The sequence below is a fragment of the Erpetoichthys calabaricus genome, chromosome 2, assembly GCF_900747795.2.
Source record: "Erpetoichthys calabaricus chromosome 2, fErpCal1.3, whole genome shotgun sequence".
NCBI lineage: Eukaryota > Metazoa > Chordata > Cladistia > Polypteriformes > Polypteridae > Erpetoichthys > Erpetoichthys calabaricus.
Window position 1 is genome coordinate 174,483,705 of NC_041395.2, and position 20,589 is coordinate 174,504,293.

General features: G+C 38.6%; 1 protein-coding gene and 2 non-coding genes across 3 annotated transcripts; all 3 read right to left on the minus strand.

The window, feature by feature from the left end:
• Window positions 1–4,643: 4,643 nt before the first annotated feature.
• LOC127526638 (coiled-coil domain-containing protein 42 like-2-like) lies at window positions 4,644–11,142 on the minus strand. The gene is made up of 10 exons (XM_051922568.1): window positions 11,120–11,142; window positions 8,945–9,064; window positions 8,606–8,711; window positions 8,223–8,315; window positions 6,682–6,786; window positions 6,301–6,501; window positions 6,005–6,219; window positions 5,316–5,487; window positions 4,786–4,950; window positions 4,644–4,697 (listed from the first exon to the last, which is right to left on the minus strand). The coding sequence occupies exons 1-10, from the start codon at window positions 11,140–11,142 to the stop codon at window positions 4,644–4,646; spliced, it is 1,254 nt and encodes a 417-aa protein (XP_051778528.1).
• Window positions 11,143–13,913: 2,771 nt separating this feature from the next.
• Window positions 13,914–13,985, minus strand: trnap-agg (transfer RNA proline (anticodon AGG)). Its single transcript has one exon. It is a non-coding gene; the product is annotated as a tRNA-Pro (tRNA).
• Window positions 13,986–19,400: 5,415 nt separating this feature from the next.
• Window positions 19,401–19,472, minus strand: trnap-ugg (transfer RNA proline (anticodon UGG)). The gene has a single exon. It is a non-coding gene; the product is annotated as a tRNA-Pro (tRNA).
• Window positions 19,473–20,589: the final 1,117 nt, after the last annotated feature.

Below are 20,589 nucleotides of genomic sequence, written 5' to 3' on the forward strand. Positions count from 1 at the left end.
TGATAAGTCAGTGGGAAACCGATGTTTTATATTATTTGAAATTGGAAAAAATAAAATTCTCAGTTAGAGGATCTGTACAAAATTTTTTTCAAAACCTGGTAGGATCTAATCAATATTATTTTAGAATAAGAGAAATAACTATTACCGCATTTAATTCCCTTCTCCATTTCTTATTTACCTATATATTTATTTCTCCCTTTCTTTTGTTTATTGTTGCTTTATTAAAAAGCCCTAACCAATTCTCCTTTGGCTAAGCTCTCCTTCTCAGGGGTGGGGTTTGATTTGTCTTCAATTTTGTTTGGTTATAAATTGATCTATTTGTATGGAATGATTACAATAAAAATTAATAAAAAGAAAAAAAAAAAAAGTGCAATTCATAATTCATGACAATACCACGACAGTGCAAAATGCAATGCGGTGTCATATGGAAATTAGCAGGGCTTCTTCTAGAAAAGTACCCAAATTGCAAGTACAGTATATTCTGAGTCTCGATATGCAGGATGTCATAGTCATAACTCACGCTGATGTCATGTCAGCCAGTTATCATTAGCGACACATGATTTTGTGCATTAATATTTGGACTATGGAATGTTTTCAAAGACGTACATGTATTTTAAAAGGGTTCCTCTTAGAAGCATCGCAAATATACATAGTATATACTGGAGAAAATAAATTGACAAATCCGCTTGAATGGGACACGTGGACCTGGCACGGGGCCTGGGGAGGTCACCCCACTTGTCACCCCCGAATGCCGCTCTTGTCTCTCTGGCATGTTGATCAACTTTGTCTGCTGTCGGAGGAGTTGTGTACATACTGCATTTCAGTGGCAGCACTCTCTAAGGTACGCTGACCTGGGACTGGCCAGATCTCTCTAGGTGGTTACACCTATTACTGGTCTGGTCGCTCTGATGGCTGTCATGCTCAGGGAATAGCTGTTGCTGTAGCGGATTGCCTTCTTCTGATGGTGTCCAATGTCACTCCTTTCAATGAGCATATAATGAGACTCAGATTATGGCACTTTCTGGGTGCCTTGTCTGTTGTCTCAGTGTATGCTCCGACCGAGGTAAGGGAGACATTTTATATGCAAATTCACTCTGTGGTTGATGGGTGCCCGCGAGGTGACGCTCCTCTGGTCATGGATGACTCAATGCAACCACTGGCACTGACAGGGCTGGCTATGAGGATAATTGTTTCGGTCCCCATGGGTCTGGTGACTGTGGTGAACGTGGCTCCATGTTCCTTGACTTTGCAAAAGGTCTTGGATAAAAACCAAAGATCCAGGTCTTTAATGAACTCTTGGGCACAGCCATCAGCAGTGTGTCTGTCTGCGGAGGGAGTGTCGACCATGTCAAGAGGTTTACTTACCTTGGCAGTGACATTCATGTCTCTGGTGACAATTCCTATGAAGTCAGTAGACGGATTGGGAGAGCATGGGGGGTCATGAGGTAGCTGGAAAGGGGTGTGTGGTGCTCCCGATATCTATGCAAAAGGACGAAGGTCCAAGTCTTTAGAGTCCAGGTGCTTCCTGCCAATCCACCTAACCTGCATGTCTTTGGACTGTGGGAGGAAACCGGAGTACCCGGAGGAAACCCACGCAGATACAGGGAGAACATGCAAACTCCACGCAAGGAGGACCTGGGAAACAAACCCAGGTCTCCTAACTGCGAGGCAGCAGCGCTACCATTGCGCCACCGTGCCGCCCCTTTTGGTAATTTCACTTTATTTTTCATGCAGTATGCGTTGGTCTTTAATTTGATAAAATGAGTGCTGCTGTATTGTTACTAAGAATCAGACAGACAATTGTATTTGCTGCAATAAATCCTTGTTAGGTTATTATTGGAGTTTTTATTTTTATGGGATCCCATTTGTTATTTAAAAAATAAATAAACACTTTCCACAGCTATTAACAACACATCAATCGATGTCCTTTTACATCGTCTGAATTGGAATCTTCTGTGTATGAAAATTATTGAGCCACCATAAGTCTATTTGTGCTCTATTTTTAAGTACATGACATTTTAAGGTGCTGTTAAAAAGCAGGTATTTAATGCAGTGTATTAACACATTTAATTACATTTGACGCCCACGTAACACCTGGCTGCGGCAGATAGAGGGTCATTTCTGGAGGGTGGGACTGGACTGCGTGCTTGCCTGGTGGTTTGCCAACCAGGATCTCGAGCTGTTTCGTTGTGTGGTGGGTGCTGCAATACGCTGTACCAGTGCATGCTCCCCAACCTGACCTGACCTTACCTTCTTCAGGGCAGGGTTGGGCAGAAGCTGGAGCGTATGTCAACAATCATTGGGTGCTAAGGAGGATCACCATCTGGACTGAGTGCTAGTCCATTGTAGGGGGTGCTGGTTGATGTTATGTTACCATGTGTGCAATCAGCTGTGATATGATCGACATGAAGATCATCATTGCCAAAACTGTGTTTGTGATTTTCTGAATGTTCTACCCAAAGGTGATAATTTTTTTTATGTTGGCCAAAATAAAAAATATGTATATGTATTCATTCAGAATGGAGAGAAAGAAGTTCATTATACATTAGAAATCAATGCTGTACAACAGCAATGTGTTGAAGGCCCACCACATCATTCATTGGTCAAGAGTCCAATCTTCAGTTCAAAAAGTCCTTCCAGGGAGTATTTGTATTTACCATTTATAATTCATCTGATAATTCTGGAAGTATTCAAAAACGGGATAACAGACACATGGATTATGCAATACGAGTTATATGAGATTTTTTCTTTTTTACATGGATGTTGTTCACATTGTTTGCCGTTGTACAGTGCTGGTCATTATCAGCTTCTATTATGTAATAAACGTCTTTCTCTCCATTCTGCATGTAAGCATGAGATTTAAATATTTTTCCCTATTCCTGTCAATTGTAATGAGGTTTGAGTGTAAAGATAACATTGTAAGTAAATGCAGCCAGTGATACAGGGATAAGTTCAGAGAACAGTCATTTCTACTCCAGATTAAGAGGAGCAAGCCAAGTGGTTTGAACATTTGGTGAGGATGACCTTTGTGCACCTTCAGCCTCAGGCGTATATAGCATGAAGCATGAACCATTAGGAGGGGATCACATTTCATAGCTGCATTAAGAAGCTTTGCATGTACTTTTGCAAGAACATGAAATTAATTTAGAAAATACTGTACATATATAATTAGTTGATAAATGAGGTGAATAAGTGGACAGCAGATGCATGTGTGAAATAAAAAATGCATAACCTGAATAGCAGTTTATTTGTAATGTGTGCTCAATCTTATGGTAACAGTCATTCTAATTGACAGAGAAAACTGAATTCATACTATAAACTACAACCTAGGGTTTTCTGTTCAATTTGGGGTAGACTAAGTATAATAAATACAACTTGTTACCCCCAAACATTCCTTTTAGGACTTCAAAGCTTTTTTCTGGAAAGGTATGGCAGGAGACCCATGGTGAAAATTCTTATGAGTCAGTACTTTGTAAATATTCCAAGATTATCAGAAACCCTTCACTTGAAATTTAATAATCAGAAGCTAAATGTCACCAAAGCTAAAGGTCCATGAAAGTTTTAGCACGGAGTACAATTAACCATTAAAAGTGTTGGCCTGTAGAGCTGCTTGACTATATTCATGTTGGCCAGGTATCAGATACTAGTGCTAAAACATAATTTAGCTTGTCAGTCTCTTTTTATTTAGTCCAGATTTGAAGATCATTAAAGTACTACCATCTTCTACTTAACCTATTCTAGAGAAATACCTTTGCCAGCTAGTATCTGTGTTCTTTGTGTTTTAATTGAAGAATTCATTTTAAAGTAATAGCTGACAGCTGCCCTACTAATTCCCTTTACAATTTTAAACACTTCTATTATATCTCTTAATGTTTATTTGTTTTAAATAAAAAAGTTATAACTCATTTAATATTTCCTTATACTGCACTTGTGGCACATACCCCGTAGTACTGCTGTACATCTAGCAGTTTATCTCTGAGCTTTATCCTGTGCAGCCATATGTTTTTTGCAATATGGAGAGCAAAACTGCACAAAACATACCAGGCCACACATGGCTATCCCCGACTTGAAAGGAATTAGAAGGGTTTGAGTTTTAAATAACACCCCAAGAATGATAGGGGCCTTACAACTTAAAGACAGGTGGCTTTTGGTAAAAGGTAAATATTTGACTTTAACTTAAAAGATTTATAGTAGTTTAGTAACAAATATTGAGAGATAGGGAAATTATTAAGAATGTGATAAATTAACAGTATACAAATATTTAGAGAAATGGAAATTTTTAAGAATGTGAAAAATTAACAGTATGCCATCATCGTAAAACAGCTTAGGAAAAAACACGCACACACAATCCAATTTATATTTAGAAAGTTCTAAACATCTTTGTTTGATTTTATGAAAAAAAACAGGAATTTGGAGAATACAAATCATATTTACACATATGCATACACCTGAAAAGAACAGGCATGTAACTACAAGAGCATACATATTTTGGATATTTACATGTGCACATAAACATCCAACACATGTATACCTTTGTTTATGCATGTACAAGAGTATACCCACATGGTCACTCTTTATATGTCCAGATACTTCTGTCATCTGCTCTTCTGTCACAGGATGGAAATTCAACCCTTCGTCTGGCTCTAGATCTTTACAGTCTCACAAATGGCTGCCAGCTCCAAGAGAAACCTTTGAATCTAAGATTTAGAAGCAAAAAAGCGACTGTAAGTACTGAAGCATTTTCAAAGAGATATGATATAAAGTAGGTGGGGATGGCCCCTGTACCGTGTCCAGCTGTGCTAGGGTGTCATCTGCAGGAACAGATATGTTGTTGGGAACATTAGCCTCTCTACAGATAGTCCGGTACATGTTGAGGGTCGCCATTCTGATGGTGCCTAGCATGAGGGTCCGGCTTGCTGCACTGTTTTGGACACGAGCCCATTGTGTTTCCTGTTTTAGACCAAATCCAGAATGTTATTTGTGTAAATAAATACCTTCTAAAATTATTGAGAAATTAACCCTTAAACACCCTCTAATCTGTGCCACTGTAGTCTTATTGAAAAACTCACTTTAGAATAACAGCTAGCATTTACCATACTAACATTATTAATATTTTAAAATACTTCTGAAAAGCTAAATACGATTGTAGAGGCTGACATATGGAGGCCAGGATGAGAAGAAAATACAACAAACTGCTAAGTGATGGTTTATAAAATCTGGTCCCATGAGACATTATGAAATGTTAGATATTATTTAAGGAAGACTTTTGTGGACCAAATGGCCTCCTTTCATTTGGAAAATGTCATAATTCTTACCTGCTTGGAAATTAAGCCAGTTCTAATAACATTGGATGTGAGGCAGGAGCCACTCTTTAATGAGATGCCAGTCCATGGCAAGGCACACTTGTGCAGACATTTAAGTTCACTCACGGTCATTTTGGACTTGTCTATTAACTTAAGATGCAAGTCTTTCTCATAAGGAAGGAAACTGAATTACCAAGAAAAAAACCCATGAAAACATGAAATTTCCACACAGTTACCAGGCCAGAAATTAAACCTTGGCCAATGGAGTAGTAAGGAAGCAGTGCAAATCAGTTTTCTACCCTCTGCCCAGAGTGTGACTGTTAAATGTGATAGCAATATAATATAATTATTCTGTTCATGCTAATTAGAAGGCCTAAATCAAATAATACATCAATCTCAAGTTTAGAGCGAACAGATGAACTAATTTTCTTTGAGGATGGATCAAACTTTAGAAGATGACAAGTAGCAAACACAGGGCTGGGAAAGGCATCAGTTTGCTGTGCAGCATGTACTGATTGTGGGTTTACCCCAATTTGCTGTCTAAATATATTGGAAGATCTGAGAGGACATGTAAGCAGTGTCAGTCTGGGTTAGCAGCTGTGTGCTCATTTAAACATTTCTTTACTATAAACCAAAGGACAGTCTGCATGAAACAGAATTTTGTGCCTGCTCGTTTTTTTGTATGGTAGCACCCTACCCACTGTTGCACATTTGCTCTGGCCTGACCCAGCTCCTTCTGCAGTTGGACCAGCTCATTTTTCAAATCCATTATGATGCTTTTCTTCTCCTTATCTGACTCAAGCTGCCCTCTGGCCCATTCCAGTTCTCTCTGGTTCTGCTCTGCCTCCTGCAATAGCTCATTCCTGATGGCTGCCAAACTTGTGTGCTTCTCTATGACCTCATTGACTGTCTGAAACTAGAATAAGAACTCAGGAGTTATGAAATGGCACAGGTGGGAATATTCCATCAGTGCTCTGAACGGAAGTGTGTTACTCACCTTTCTGGAGGCCAGCACCACTGCTTCCAGGTACTTCAGGTAGATGGAGTGTTTTTCAACATGTTGCTCCAGCCGCATCTTCACTCTTTGTAAGGAAGCAGATTTGTTCTGTAGATCTGCCAGGTGTAGCTCCATTTGGTCAATCAACTCCCGCTCTTTAGATGCTCTCTGCAGGGCACATTGACGCATTTCCTCATTTTTCTATTGGTGAGAGGGATAGCGAAAAAGAAAAGGCATTAGAAGAACACAGAGAGAGAGAAAAAGAGACCATTGGGGCAGACAGAAAGAAAGGGAGATGAGCTTTATAGATCTTTTGAAAAGCATAGATGCTTCTGGGGCTGTGTCTGTGAGGCACCCACTCACTCTCTGTTACTAGATCACCTTCAAGAACTCATCAAAGCTGTGACACTTCTCCTGGAAGTGCCTCTTCTTCTCCTGTAGCTCTTCTCTTCTCTTTCGAAGCTCTTTGCGTGTCACTCGAAATTTCTAGAGAGGAGCAGACAGTTTAACTTGAAGCAACAGAGAATACAATGCACTGTTCCTAGGTAAGGATAAATAATTGTATCATACATTTATGGGAAAGCCAGAATCTGCCAGTTTGAGATGGCATGTTGAGAATATATGGAGCACTACAGCCCTGCCTTTGTAAGATGCTAAACATGTGAATAATAGCCAAGTCAAAACTTGCTTACAGTGCATTATCACTATATTCTGTATACAATAAGCAGCAAAGCATTTTAATACAAATAGGTTCATAGGATCAATACTCTCACATGAACAGGAAAAAGAGAAGCTTTGCTCCACTAGTTGTGTAATGAATGTTTGATGCAGTCAAATTGTGGCAAAATAGCATTATACTCACTTGAAGTCCAGTTCATAGTCACAAGGGTCTAAAGCCTTTCCTGCCGGCATTAGGTAAAAGGCAGGACCCAATTCTAGACAGACCACCAGATAATTACAGGGTCCAGTCATAAATACACCTACACTCATACAGGTGAAATCTAGAATCACCAATTAATCCTACATACCAAGTAAATACCAATGACTGGGCAGGACATTTAAACCCATGAAACTGAATCCATGAGGCAGCAGCATTAGGCACTATATGCTGCATATGCAGATTGGACTAGACCTGCCATTTAACAGCAGCACATGTCATTTTAATTCATCCAAAATAAGATCAATGTGAGTTTTTAAAGGTCCCCAGGGTACTACTGCCTAACTTGCTAGAGGAAGGGATAGTGAAATAGCCTTTCCAAATATACATAAGGCACTACATTATTTGGCCACACCAAATAAATCATGTTTTAGGAGTCTATAGAAATAAAATGATACAGGTAGAACACCACCAGTTCAAACTAGTTATGACTAGTAATGGGTCCTCTGGAGCCATCCCCAACCCAAATATTTTTATAGAACACCACCGGTTCAAACCAGTTGTGACCAATAGTGGATGCACTAGAACCATCCCCAACCCAAATAATGTCAAAAGAGACCATGGTAACAAAAAAGAGGTGTTTATTAAAAATTTATAATATTATATTAAGAATAGTAAATACAAGGTTACAAGGTATTAGTGGACTGGAATGTACAAAGCAAACAATAATTCAACAAAGAAGCAAAACTTGGCAGCATTTCTAGGCCTACCTATTTTGGCTTGTGGATGTCTTTTGTATAAGCTGGTTTCTCAATTGTCTATCTGTTAATGCCCTGCAATTCAGTCTCTTCCTGCATGTTCCTTCCTTCCTTTCCTCTCTTTTCCCTGGTTTATTTTCCTTGTGTCATGTGAGTGCCTCTTGAAACTTTCCTCCCAACTCCACACACTGGATTTATACCAAGAAGAGGCTTTTATCGTCTAGCTTAAGGCCACTTATGGGTTAAATTCCCTAACACCTTCTTGGGTAGGAAATGATGTCTATTACTCTGAGGGACAGAACTCCCCCTTGCAGAACCAGATATCCCTGCTGTTCTGAACTGCAACAGCCATTTAAATGGTCAGACCCACCACTTGTCACCTGTTTATAATAAGTAGCAACCATATATCAGATATAACACCTCCTGCTAGCGGTGGCCCATTGTCTCATGGCCAATTCATAGTCCTCCAGGGCATGTTACAGCCTGACTCCTCTCTTGTTGTGTGAACTACCAGCCTCAATCCCAAACAGGTTCTCTATTACACAGTTTCTATTACTATATTATACACAAAACACAAATAGGTCAGGCATTAGCTGAAAGTAGAAATGCATGTGCAAGGTATTTTACAGCAGTCAGTGTTTTCTGTGATTGTCCTTTCGCATTGGTTTACCTCTTTATGCTCTTTTAAGCTGTGCTGTGCTTCAGCCACCTCCTCTTTTTTCTGTAAAAGCTTAAACACTGGGTCCAAAGAGCCATCATTTGTAATTGCTGACTTCCTGAAATAAACAGAACCATCAAACCATCAGAGATCAGCATGTATGGTACTGTACATGAAAGCTGCCCCAATGATATAGTTTTATTGCAGCATATTTATCATGTTATCACCTCAAAACTCTTTTATACAATGTAAAACTGGCACCGCCTAGTTTACACATTGAGTTCATTATATTACAAAAGAATACATTCAACCAATCTACTGTTTATTGCCCATGTATCTAGTCCTACTCACCGCAGCTCATTCTGCAAATTTTCCCTATAGAATGTCCTGAGAGATTCAGCCACATCTAGAGCCATCTCTTCAGGGCTAAACCACCAGTAGTTTGTCAAACCAGAAGCACGTTGCAGAGTCCTGAAAAAGAGACGAGAAAAACAAGGAATTAAGTGTAATGAACAAAGTTGAGAGCACTGTTTGTGGAACATTGGTGTTACTCAACGGTCACAGATTCAGGAGACTTTGCATTAAGACATCCATTTTAGATGAGTGAAGGACAAAGGAGACAGAATTCTCGTACTGAGAGCGCATGCTGTGCAGACACACTCACCCCTATATATGGCATAACAATGTTTAGTTAATCAACATTCTCTTCTTTGAGGGAAGTGTTCCATATACAACTAACTTTATTTGCAGAATGAAATGATCTGAGACCTGAAAATTATTGCCAGGTAAACCCTCCCCATTTTTAACATAAACAACATGTGCACAATCCTCAATGTCTTGTGCAGCTCGGTAATGAAGGATAGTCCCCCACATCAACACTGTGGGTAAAGCATCAAATGAACATGTTTGAGTGGCAAATCCATATTTCAGTTTTGCTCTGTACATTGAGAGAATGGCTATTTTTTCATCTATGGACACATTCATGTGCAGGGCTACACTGTGACAATATAAAGTGTCATCAATGAACCCAATATTTAATTAACACCTATTGCATCTTCCAAACCCACTTTATCCAACATACACTAGGTTCAATCTAACATCGCCAATTCCCCTAACCTGCATGTCTTTGGACAATGGAAGGAAGCCAGAGCACCTGGAGGAAACCCACACAGACAAGAAGAAAACCTGCAAACTCCTTGCAGGGAGCACCCGGGACATGAATTTCAACCTCCTTGTTATGAGGCAGCAGTACTACTGTAGTGCCACCCACACCTAATACAGTAGGCGGAAGACTGGTGAAAACCCGCTTGAAGCAGGTGCAAACTCCACACAGATAGAGCATTCAGAGATTAGCAGCAGTTCTCCAGGAGTTGAGAGGAGGCATCACTAACTGTTGTGTTAAAGTAAACTTGGTTTCCATATTAAAATGCATACTACTTACATAATCAGGGATTCTTCTGACATTTGGTAACATTATCAGTAATACAAGTGGTATATAACAACAATCCATTTTACTGTAATGTTGTCTCTTTTTGCTTAAAGTTTTTTTGATGTCTACTGTTTAAGTGCACTGGACAGTTATCATCCAGTGATGAATATGGATGTGAAGCAAACAATCACAGTGTGTTACCTGTTTTGCAATGGCAATGGATGCAGACATTATCAAGTAGATCATTGATGATCAGATACTATACTTGATCATAATTTTCTAGTTCCATTTTACATTCAGCAAAACTGTGAGGTAATGAGGTCTGCGATACAAAATGCTAGTTCATGGATGTCAAAATTCAGACCCTTTGAGGGCTGCAACGGGTACACATTTCTTCTAGACACTTTCTCAATTAGTAACTAACCACTGCTGCTAATAGAACAGACTTATTTTGCCTTCATTTTAATTGACTTGCTTTTTAAAATTCAGACCCCTTCTTTCTTTATTCCTTAACAATAGTGAGATGCAGATAGCCAACATGTTATCAGTTTCCACTTATATGTTCATTATGAAATATCTCCAATAAAATATTTGGAAGTAAAAATTAAGATCTAAGAAATATCGATCAGTTCTAGTCCACAACACGTTGGTGGTCCTCTCAAAAAATTAAAATCAACATTTTTGGAAATGGTGTAGCAGAGCAAGAGCACTGACAAGCCATAAAACTCTTCATTAAAATGTATTAATTAAAAAGAGATGGATGCTAATTACAGAACTGTTTGAAAAGTAACTGGTGGCCTTCCAGACACTGAACTTGAGAATCCTAAGTTATATCTCAGCTCATTTTGCACCTCTTTATTTGTTTAGGTTAAGAAACGTTTAAAGGGTCTGAATTCCTAAAAGTAAGCTAATCAAAGTTATGGCGAAAGTACAGTCAGTAGCAGTGGCAAGGTGGATTGGCTGCTAGAATGTTTGCGAAAATATTTTGGAAAATAAAGATGCGCTGTATTCTTACACCATCCACTGTACATATCATAAGAATCATGGCTGTTATCTGTTATACAGTATCTTGTTTGATTTTTCATACTTCCCTGTACCTATTTATTGAATTCTTCACCATGTCGGACACTCATACTTCAGGCAACACATGATATTGAGCTTGTTTTGGATTTAGTTTATATATTAATATGGTTATGAAGTTGATGAAGATATGCATCAATGTGCATCTGCAAAAAGAAAAAAAAAACAAATAAAAGATTATTGCCAAGGTGAAAATAATAAAAATGGAGGGGAGTAACAATATTTTGCCCATATACTGTAGGTTTCCATCAGCAGGTATGGAAGGGTGTGTTCTCTAACCGTTCTTTATATGGTTTGAAGGCTATTTATCCAAAAAGTTGTTTAGTTTCCCTTTTCCAACCTACTGGATAATTAAAATAAAAAGACAGTCAACATTTTAATATTTATGCTATTTGGTTTTGTGTATTGTGTTGTATTGTAGTACACTTTATCATTAACGGTATCATATTTTTATACTTTTAAAATTTATTTTTAATTTTATTTGTCAGGACTGGAACTCAGTCCAGGGTTGTTTCTTGTCACTCACACAATCTTGCTGAGAAAGGTTCTTTCCCTTAATGTGACGCTGACTTGGAGTCTGAGAGTGTCATTTTATTCAAAGTACTAATGGAAATTAGGCATTGAAAATTAGAACTGTCCTTCAATGTTGAAGCTACTCAACTCATCACAGTGAAAAATCAAAAATCCTTGACTTTTGGCAAGGGTAGAGAATAACTCATGTTTTTTGCTTATTTTTGAGATACATAAAAACAATGATATAATTTTTAACAGAACATGTTCAAACTTACTTAATGCAGTCTAATGTAGCTGGGGCCAGGGTATATCCTGAATGTGACAGGAGCAACACATGAACCAATACTGGTTGGTTTAGTGACAAATATTACTTATTAGAAATATGTCCAGAAAAACATTGTTTGCTTACAGTCCCTAAAAATGTACACCAGAGACAGGAGGCAACCTGTACCATCAGGAAATGAATCTCCCAATTAAGTAGCATGCAAAAAGATTCATAGATGTAGTTATGGGCAGGTGAACTGGAAGGGTCTGGAAGGGGGATGGGGTTGATGGTGGTACATAACACCTCAGACTTTTATAGTCAAGTGTGTTTTTATTGGCACTGCTGTTGCTTTATGTTATATAAAAATTTATATTTTTTTATTCAAAGCCACTTCATGTTTACCGTGTTTCTGTGTCTAATGTATTAAGATTGAATTTTACCAACCCTTTCATTGCAAAGTGGAGTAGCCCTTTGCCTTGACATGATTGCTCATGTTAACCCTATAGAAACACATAGAAACAAATTGACCCTTACACTGTAGTAGGGACTTAGACAACTAACACTAATAAAGTCATCTTCATTCAGAAGTGTTTAATGACTGTGTACACTGCAGAAACAACTGTACTAATACAACAGCAGTTACATTTATTGATTACATTGCAACATAACATTCTCAAATTTGACTGGTCCATTTCAGGGCCATGGTGGCTCAGAGAATCTCATGGCAGCACTGAGACTATCAGGGCACCAGTCCATTACAGGGCCTATTCAGACCTTATACCAAATGGGCTTGTTGTACCAGATGATGAAGAAGGCCAGGAATTGAAAAAGAGCTGTGAAATGTTACAAACTGCTTTTGGTGGGCTTAACAAAAACTGGAAAGGAATTTAATGATGTATCAGTTAGGAGGATTTCACAGAATGAACTAAGCTTTAAAGGAAAGGAAAGAAAAGAATGATCAATGGAAGAAATAGAGACAAAATGAATACTATAAAAGAAGACTTAAAATGGAAGCTGAGGTGAGAAGTATTTCTGTTTCTTCTTATTTTAGAAAGGAGTTTGTAATGGCAGTGAAAGGATGCATCCTTGGGAATGAGGTTTTAAAGGCAGTCATGATCAACAAACCTGGCAAGAGATTAAATGCACATTTTGGTCTCAGAGGAACTGACTGGTGGAAATGAAACTATGAAGATGTGAATGATGCTGGGAATGAAAGGACTTGGAGCTTGGATTATCACGTACTGTTTTGGAAAATCACAGTGGCTGCAGATATTTGCTCCAGTCCAATTACTTCATTAGAAGTCAGTTATTAATGCTGAAGCCAATTACTGCTCAGGTAACAACTTTATGCTTTGTTTTAATTCACTCATTTGCTGAGATTACCAAATGACAGCATCCCACAATTTGACTTGGTCCCATTTACACCTGTGAGTTCATCATGGAGTATCTGTTTTAATAAGATATTTGGTAAGAAATGAAATAGAAAAGCAAAAAACTGAGAAGTATTAATCTACTGTGGTCCACAAGTCATTTGTTTGAAATTCTTGGAAGGAAAAATGTACAACATAAGAATGACTGACATGGAGGAATGAAAGCATTAACAAGCCATAAAATAAATAAGATCTTTGATTGCCTAGGATTGGTTTCTAATTAAGTAGCTGGGTTGGAACACAAACTTGCAGCCCCTGTGCATCTGCAGGATCAAACTTTAGAACCAATATGGCCAAAAAACTGTAAATTGGAAAAAGGGAAAATACACATAAAATATTTCATCTGTTGGTTCTCTGGGTGTGCAGTGTATGATGCAGCATATGCAAACACATAAGCCCATCCCTGCTTAGCTCCTACATACTGTAAAAAGAGTTTGGGTACAGTACTAGTTTCACATATGAAAAAATGTTACTGTGTAAAACTTGTCCAGAAGATGAATGACGTCTGTTCTCCAAACTGAGTAAAACCCTATTTTTCAGTAAATTAATGTGTTATGCAAATGTGCAAGATAAAGATCATTGTGAAGTTAAGAGTTAAAACTTGGGCTCGTCCGGGATTTGAACCCGGGACCTCTCGCACCCTAAGCGAGAATCATACCCCTAGACCAACGAGCCATCATGTCCCATAACTGTACTTTCTATATTTTTATGTTTCTTATTTATATTTTTTCAATATACAGTACTGCACACCTTTTTAATAGCCCTGCCTTTCCATATGCATATTACTAAAGTTATTCTAATTAAAGACAATCATTGTTTTCTAAAACTTTTCTCACATCTCATCACATTCTCCTACATACTTTGGGGTCCTGGTATCTTCTAAAATTTTAGCAACGTGTACAGAATGGGAGGGGGAGGGGTGCCTTGCTGTTCTTTGCCTGTGGCTCCCCCTGCTGTCGTCTTTATGAATCGACAATTCCATGAACGGTTACTTTTAAACTAAATTCATGCGCTTTGCTGCGGATTTTTGAAACTTTTACCTTTTAAAATATAGAATTGCAAAGGAGTACAATTGAAGCATTCTATAATACAGCCAGTGGCAGCAATACACGACTTCTAGTCTTCGGTAACCCCTTTAGCTATTTCTGCACTTCACCACTTTCTCACCTTCTTAGCTCAGACCTGGATCATTGAGGCTTGGAGTTTATCCATACTGGCTGAAGGGGCGGACGTCCAAACTAGGACGGAACGGCACGCCGTCGTAGAATAATTCTTATAATTAACGGGAGACATCCTCGCTACTGTTAGCCAAGATATTTATATTTTCTATTAGACGTCCTTATAAAATGTTTCGTGGCGTTGATTTAATAGTAGATTTAATAGTAATCTGCATCCTTTATAGCTTCGGCACCGTCTTCTTATTCCAGTTCGGCAGCGAGTGAAACCGACGCCCATTCTGGAAGTAACTGATTCAAAGTAGAAACCAGCACCGGATGGACAAGCAGTCCATCGCAGAGCCCGCTGTCACATAACCTAACGTACGTTTTTGGGATACGTATACGAGAAGTAGTGCCACAGAAAAAATAGGGACACTATGAATAAAAAAGGTCTATTTCAAATACTCTTCTATGCTGGGATGGATACATGCTATTCCCAAAAAACAAAACAATCATTTGATTAAGGGATGAATTGAAATTGAAAGCATGCGCTTCTCTACAGAAGCAGACACTGGCATAGTTAAGCGGGTAACATCATACCATATATAAAAATATTGGGCACAAAGCTGCTCATTATGTTCGTTGCCATTATTCGGCGACGGATCTCACAGGGCGGAATGCTCATCACGTCTGGCCTGAGATCCGATGTCGACTTCGATGTTCATTTTAGGACATCTTCGCGAAAAAATACAGACGCCTTGTCCGTGATGTCGAGCACCACTGTCCAGAGATGAAAGACAAAACGGACAAAAGGCTTCGGATCAGCTGGGTTCGATTTTCAGCGTAAGGTGGAATTTTACAGAGAACTTCGCTTGCGGTAAACAAACGCCTAATTTCAGTTTTTTTGTGAATATGTCAGTCAGTCATTGTCCAACCCGCTATATCCTAACACAGGGTCACGGGAGCCAATCCCAGCCAGCACAGAGCACAAGGTAGGAACAAACCCCGGGCAGGGCACCAACCCACCGCAGGACACACACACACCAGAATCGCCAATGCACCTAACCTGCATGTCTTTGCACTGTGGGAGGAAACCCACGCAGACAACATGCAAACACTCCACGCAGGGAGGACTCGGGAAGCGAACCCAGGTCTCCTTACTGCGAGCCAGCAGAGCTACCACTGCGCCAGACAAAACGCCAGTAGTAAAGCGGTAGGTATGAGTTTAGATAGATAAGTTAATTCGCGCACTGACCACTCTGCTGCTTTGTGGGAAGTATTATCTTGGCATTATCAATGCCCACTGATTGTTTTAGAAAGCAAGCTAAATAAATACAAAGGAAATCTTAGTGATCTCGTCAATCCCATTGTTAAACACTGAAATCATTTTTATTTTGCAGGGTGATCATTGTCCATTTCTAGGGCGTAAGTGGAAATAAATGTTTGACAACCATAGTGGTGCAAATGGTATATTGTTACCTTCTCAGTTATGTCATTCATTTGCTCTCATAAGCGAGGCTCTGCAGTAGTGTTCCAAACAGCATATTCTGACAGTATTACCTGAGTGCCAAATTACAGAATTCCTCGCGGAAGACTGGCTTCCTACTACGCAACTAATAATGTTTCGGTTATTTTGTCAATTACTAAATACAGTGCAGCAGACGACCCTCGCCTCACATCAAAATGCTAATAATCAGACGGAAACACCAGGTTTTCTATTTTGTTTAGTCTAATGATACAGAAATTATTTTTCAATTCTGAACAAGATCTGGATGCCTCTTCACACGGAGTTGTTGAGTTCTCCCCTACACTAGTGATTATATTATTAAAGGCTACCTGTCTAAAACGAGTTGAAATCTAATCGACTTTGCATATGTTTCTGTTATATGCCATTTGGTATTGGATTCGTAAAACCAATGCTAATAATGTTTGTGATGCGCCATCTTTTGGACATAACAATCGCAACCAGACGGAAAAACTGACCAATAATGTTCAACTGCAGTGCCGCAGAGCCATACGTCACCGCAGTTTCGTCGGAACATCTTAAAGCTCGGGATTAGTGTTACCTTATATTTTTATTAAGGTAGATGAGATTAGCTTGTCTGCATGACGTTAAAAGTGCTTTAAAGTATCAGTATATGTCATGGTGGAGAAGTGGGTAGTACTGCTGCTTCCAGTATTCTGGGTTCAATTACTATGTTTTTGAGACTGGTACTGTATATAAAGCGTTGTAATAATCCAAACGAGGTAAGATGACAGCTTTGATCAACTGCAAACTTTTAAAAAAGTCGCGATATGTTCGTTAAGTAAACATCCTGATTTATAAGTGACTTTGATCTGTGCAGAGTTAAGAATCAAGCAGAAGACTGAGCAAAGAAGATCTAAAATTGTTATTTTTATTTTCCAAAGTTTAAGCATTTACAGCGAGGGGATTCGGTCTTACTGAGCAGTATACCTAAACTAAAACATAAAGAACTCCAGTGAGGAGAACAATTGTGGATTTAAAATTATTTACTGCAATAAAGTAATACAGATCTGACTGACGAGAAGCTCACCAACAAAGAACCATAGCAGAAAATGCACTAGGTGATTCTAAGTGTTGTAACATGGTCATAATCTAAATGTAAGTCGTGTCAAAAGCTGCTGACATCTAGCAGAAGGGCAAAATCTGCTTTAATGGGTGATCTGTTGCTAAACTCTATGACTTAAAAATGACAACAGACCTTCCATTCATACATTCTCACACTTTGGACCGATTTAAGGTAACCAGTTAAAAGAAACTACACCTTTGCAACACTGGTGGAAAAAGATAACCCATTCTACAACAGAGGATCTAATTTATTTTACTAAGAGGTAATAGATTCAGAAAGTATTCAGACTCCTTCATATTTTCTACTCTTTGTGTTTTAGATTGAATTTTAATTGGACAAAGTTGCCATTTTCTCCATCAATTTTCACTTAATAATGACATCCTGTTTTCCTTTAATTATCTTTGTGATTTTCCCAGAACTTGATTGGATTCCAGCTTCGGAAAACTCATCTGAATGAACATAGTTTAGAAAGGCACTGCACAGTGCACACCTATATATGTAAGGTCTCACAATTCACACTGCATGTCAGGACAAAATCCAAGCCATGAAGTCCAAAGATATCTTTTTAGACTCCTGCAATCAAATTATGGTGAAGCATTAAACCAGAGCAAATGAATAAAACCATTTGTAAAGTTTTGAGTGTTCCCAGGCATAGTGGCCTCAATAATTTTGAAATCAAAAAAGTTTGGAAACACCAGGGGCCAGGGCTGTCTTAACAGCATCATAGACGCCCGTGCAAAGTAGTGCACTGGGGCCCCTGTTTTGAGAGCAAAATGTAAACATACATAGGCACAGGGCTATCTTAATGTATGGGCATCAGAAACATCATGGGCCCCTATGCTCCTAGGGCCCCCAGCCAGTGCCCATTGTGCCCATACATTAAGATGGCCCTGCCAGGGGCCTCGTGTATAAACAGTGTGTATGCCCATTTCCACCCTCACATCGAGATGTATAAAAACTGAACTTGGTGTAAGACAATGCACATTTTCATGGCAGCCACAGAACACACGTATGCCCGTAAATGGGCGGCACCCAACATCAGAGCAGTTGTACTGTTTCTGGATGGTTTCATTTTCTTTTTTAGATTCACATCCATGATGTGGGCTTTATTAAATATGCTGAAATTAACTGCATATTGTTTACAAATTTAATTCACTGGATTGTAATCATTCTGTACCAATATAATGGTATATGGAATGGGCAACTATTCCAGCTACCATGGTCAAATTAACATTGTTAGAAGACACTGCAAATGGAAGAATTAGAAGAGAGTGCATATTTACAGATGATGATGACTGGCTTCTAAGCCCATTTAGATTTCCAAGAGCTATCTTCTTGGAGCTGAGTGCTGTTAGAATGGATGTAAAACCTGTACTTGATAACATTTCTTTGATGAAATGCATTAAAACATGTATATTACATTTTAAAAATAACTTGTTAACTTCATTTAAATAATATATACTGTTAATAATGAAATATGTGGGGGCATGGAACTGCTGAAGTAATTAGTGCTAGTGCTCATATGATTCATTTTAGTTACCTTGCGTGTCACAATTTCTAACCTTTAATTGCTTGTTTTTGTCTTGTTTTAATTGTTATAATTGCTCCTTATTTTCCAACTGGTTACCATTTAACAATGAGATGTAAATAACAAAGGAACCAGCAGCCCATCATAAATACCTGTTTGTTCATCATGAAGCATCTCTTTTAAAAACATATGGAGAAAGCGGAGAACTGAGAATGACTAATCTGTGGGCCACAGATCTTTTAGATAATACCCTCAGAAAAGAAAATACTACAGTGTAAAAATTGCATCATGAGTATAATAATGAAGGCATACTAGCCATATAATGAAATACATTCCGTTACTGGGAAGGACAGGTTTATAATTAGGCAAGTTGGGTTTGAGCAAAATCCTGCTGCCTCTGCAGTGCTGTAGGACTGAACCTGAGCACCCTTGACATAATTTAGGAAAGAAGTTAAAGTTAATAATGTAACCAGTTCAGTTCCATAATGAAAAAAAAGAAAGTATGAATGAAAGTGGAGGTCACACACACACACACCTAGTGTTAAAACTATTAGGCCTTCAAATGAACAGCATATTTTTACATTCTTTACACAGAAGCACAAATGTGTATGTAATGTCAGCTCTTATATAATGAAAAATGTTCAGGCACAGTACTAGTTTCTAATAGAAACAAACTTACTGAGTAAAAGTTGTCAAGAAGATAAATGATAACTCTTCTACAGGCTGGGCAAATCTCCCCTTATAGCCACGTGGATTTTAAAATCTGGGAGCATGTGTAGAATAAATATCTTTGTAAAAAACGGATCTAAAACTTGGGCTCGTCCGGGATTTGAACCCGGGACCTCTCGCACCCAAAGCGAGAATCATACCCCTAGACCAACGAGCCACTTACTACGTCAGTACTATGTACTGTATTTACACTCCTACATTGCTATTTACTGTCGAAGTACTTTTTTGAACACGAGTGCGCAAAATAGATCTGGGTACATTGCTGATGTTATTTAAAGCAACTGTAGTCATTATTATTCTCTAAAACTTTAATCAGATCTTTCCTTAACAGATTATATGACAGCCCTCTGGTATTCCACACTTTTAGCAACGTGTACAGAATGGGGACGGGGGGCTGGGTGGGGGATATGGTACAGACTTCATTTTTCTTGCTCTCGGCTCCCCCTGCTGTCACATTTATGAGACGGCAATTCCAGAAATGTCTTCATTTAACACTAAACTTCATACGATTTGCTCTCAATATTAACAATTTTGTTTTTAAAATATAAAATTACAACGCAGCGAAGCTGTCATTAAAACGATTAATGATGCACAATACACGATTTCAGATTTGCGGTACATCACATTAAAAATAATAATAATAACAATACATTTTATTTATGTATCGCCTTTCCTATGCTCAAGGCGATTCACAGAGTCTCATAAAGAAACACCAGGTACTGTATATGTAATACTGGATACAGATGTTTCCTGAATAGAAGAACATTAAAACAGATAGATACAGGATATACAAAGGCATTAAACAGAATAAAAGACAATAAACCATAGGAAAATATTAGATTCAATGCTAAAAGAAAGCCTAGCAAATAACATCATTTGTGATATAACACACAGACAAATTATCCTGAGCATCTGGACAGAGAGGAAGACTGAAAAAGGAGGCAGAATATCAGGTTAAGTTTACAGCCTTCCTGAACAGATGAGTTTTAAGTTGTTGTTTTTTTTAAAAAACGAAGGTAGTCATCTGATCTAATTAATTTAAGGAGGTTATTCCAGAGTCTGGGTGCTACACAGCTGAAGGCCTGTCACCCACAGAGTGCAGGTTAGTGTGGGGCACAACAAGACTGCTAGAATCAGAGGACCTGAAGCGGGTGAGCAGGAGCATAGTGATGGAGAAGGTCACTGATGTAGTCCGGTACAAGGCCATTTAAAGTTTTGTAGGTTAATAAAATAATTTTATATTCAATCCTGTAAAACAGAGGGAGCCAGTGAAG

Bases quoted from the DNA above. Each gene is read 5' to 3' on its own strand.
- LOC127526638 (XM_051922568.1), bottom strand. From the start codon at position 11,142: ATGGTGAAGAATTCAATAAATAG. The intron at 9,065-11,119 runs GTACAGGGAAGT...TCTCTTTTTCAG, and splicing joins GTGAAGAATTCAATAAATAG to GACTCTGCAACGTGCTTCTG. The intron at 4,951-5,315 runs GTAAGAATTATG...GGTCTAAAACAG, and splicing joins CTGGCTTAATTTCCAAGCAG to GAAACACAATGGGCTCGTGT.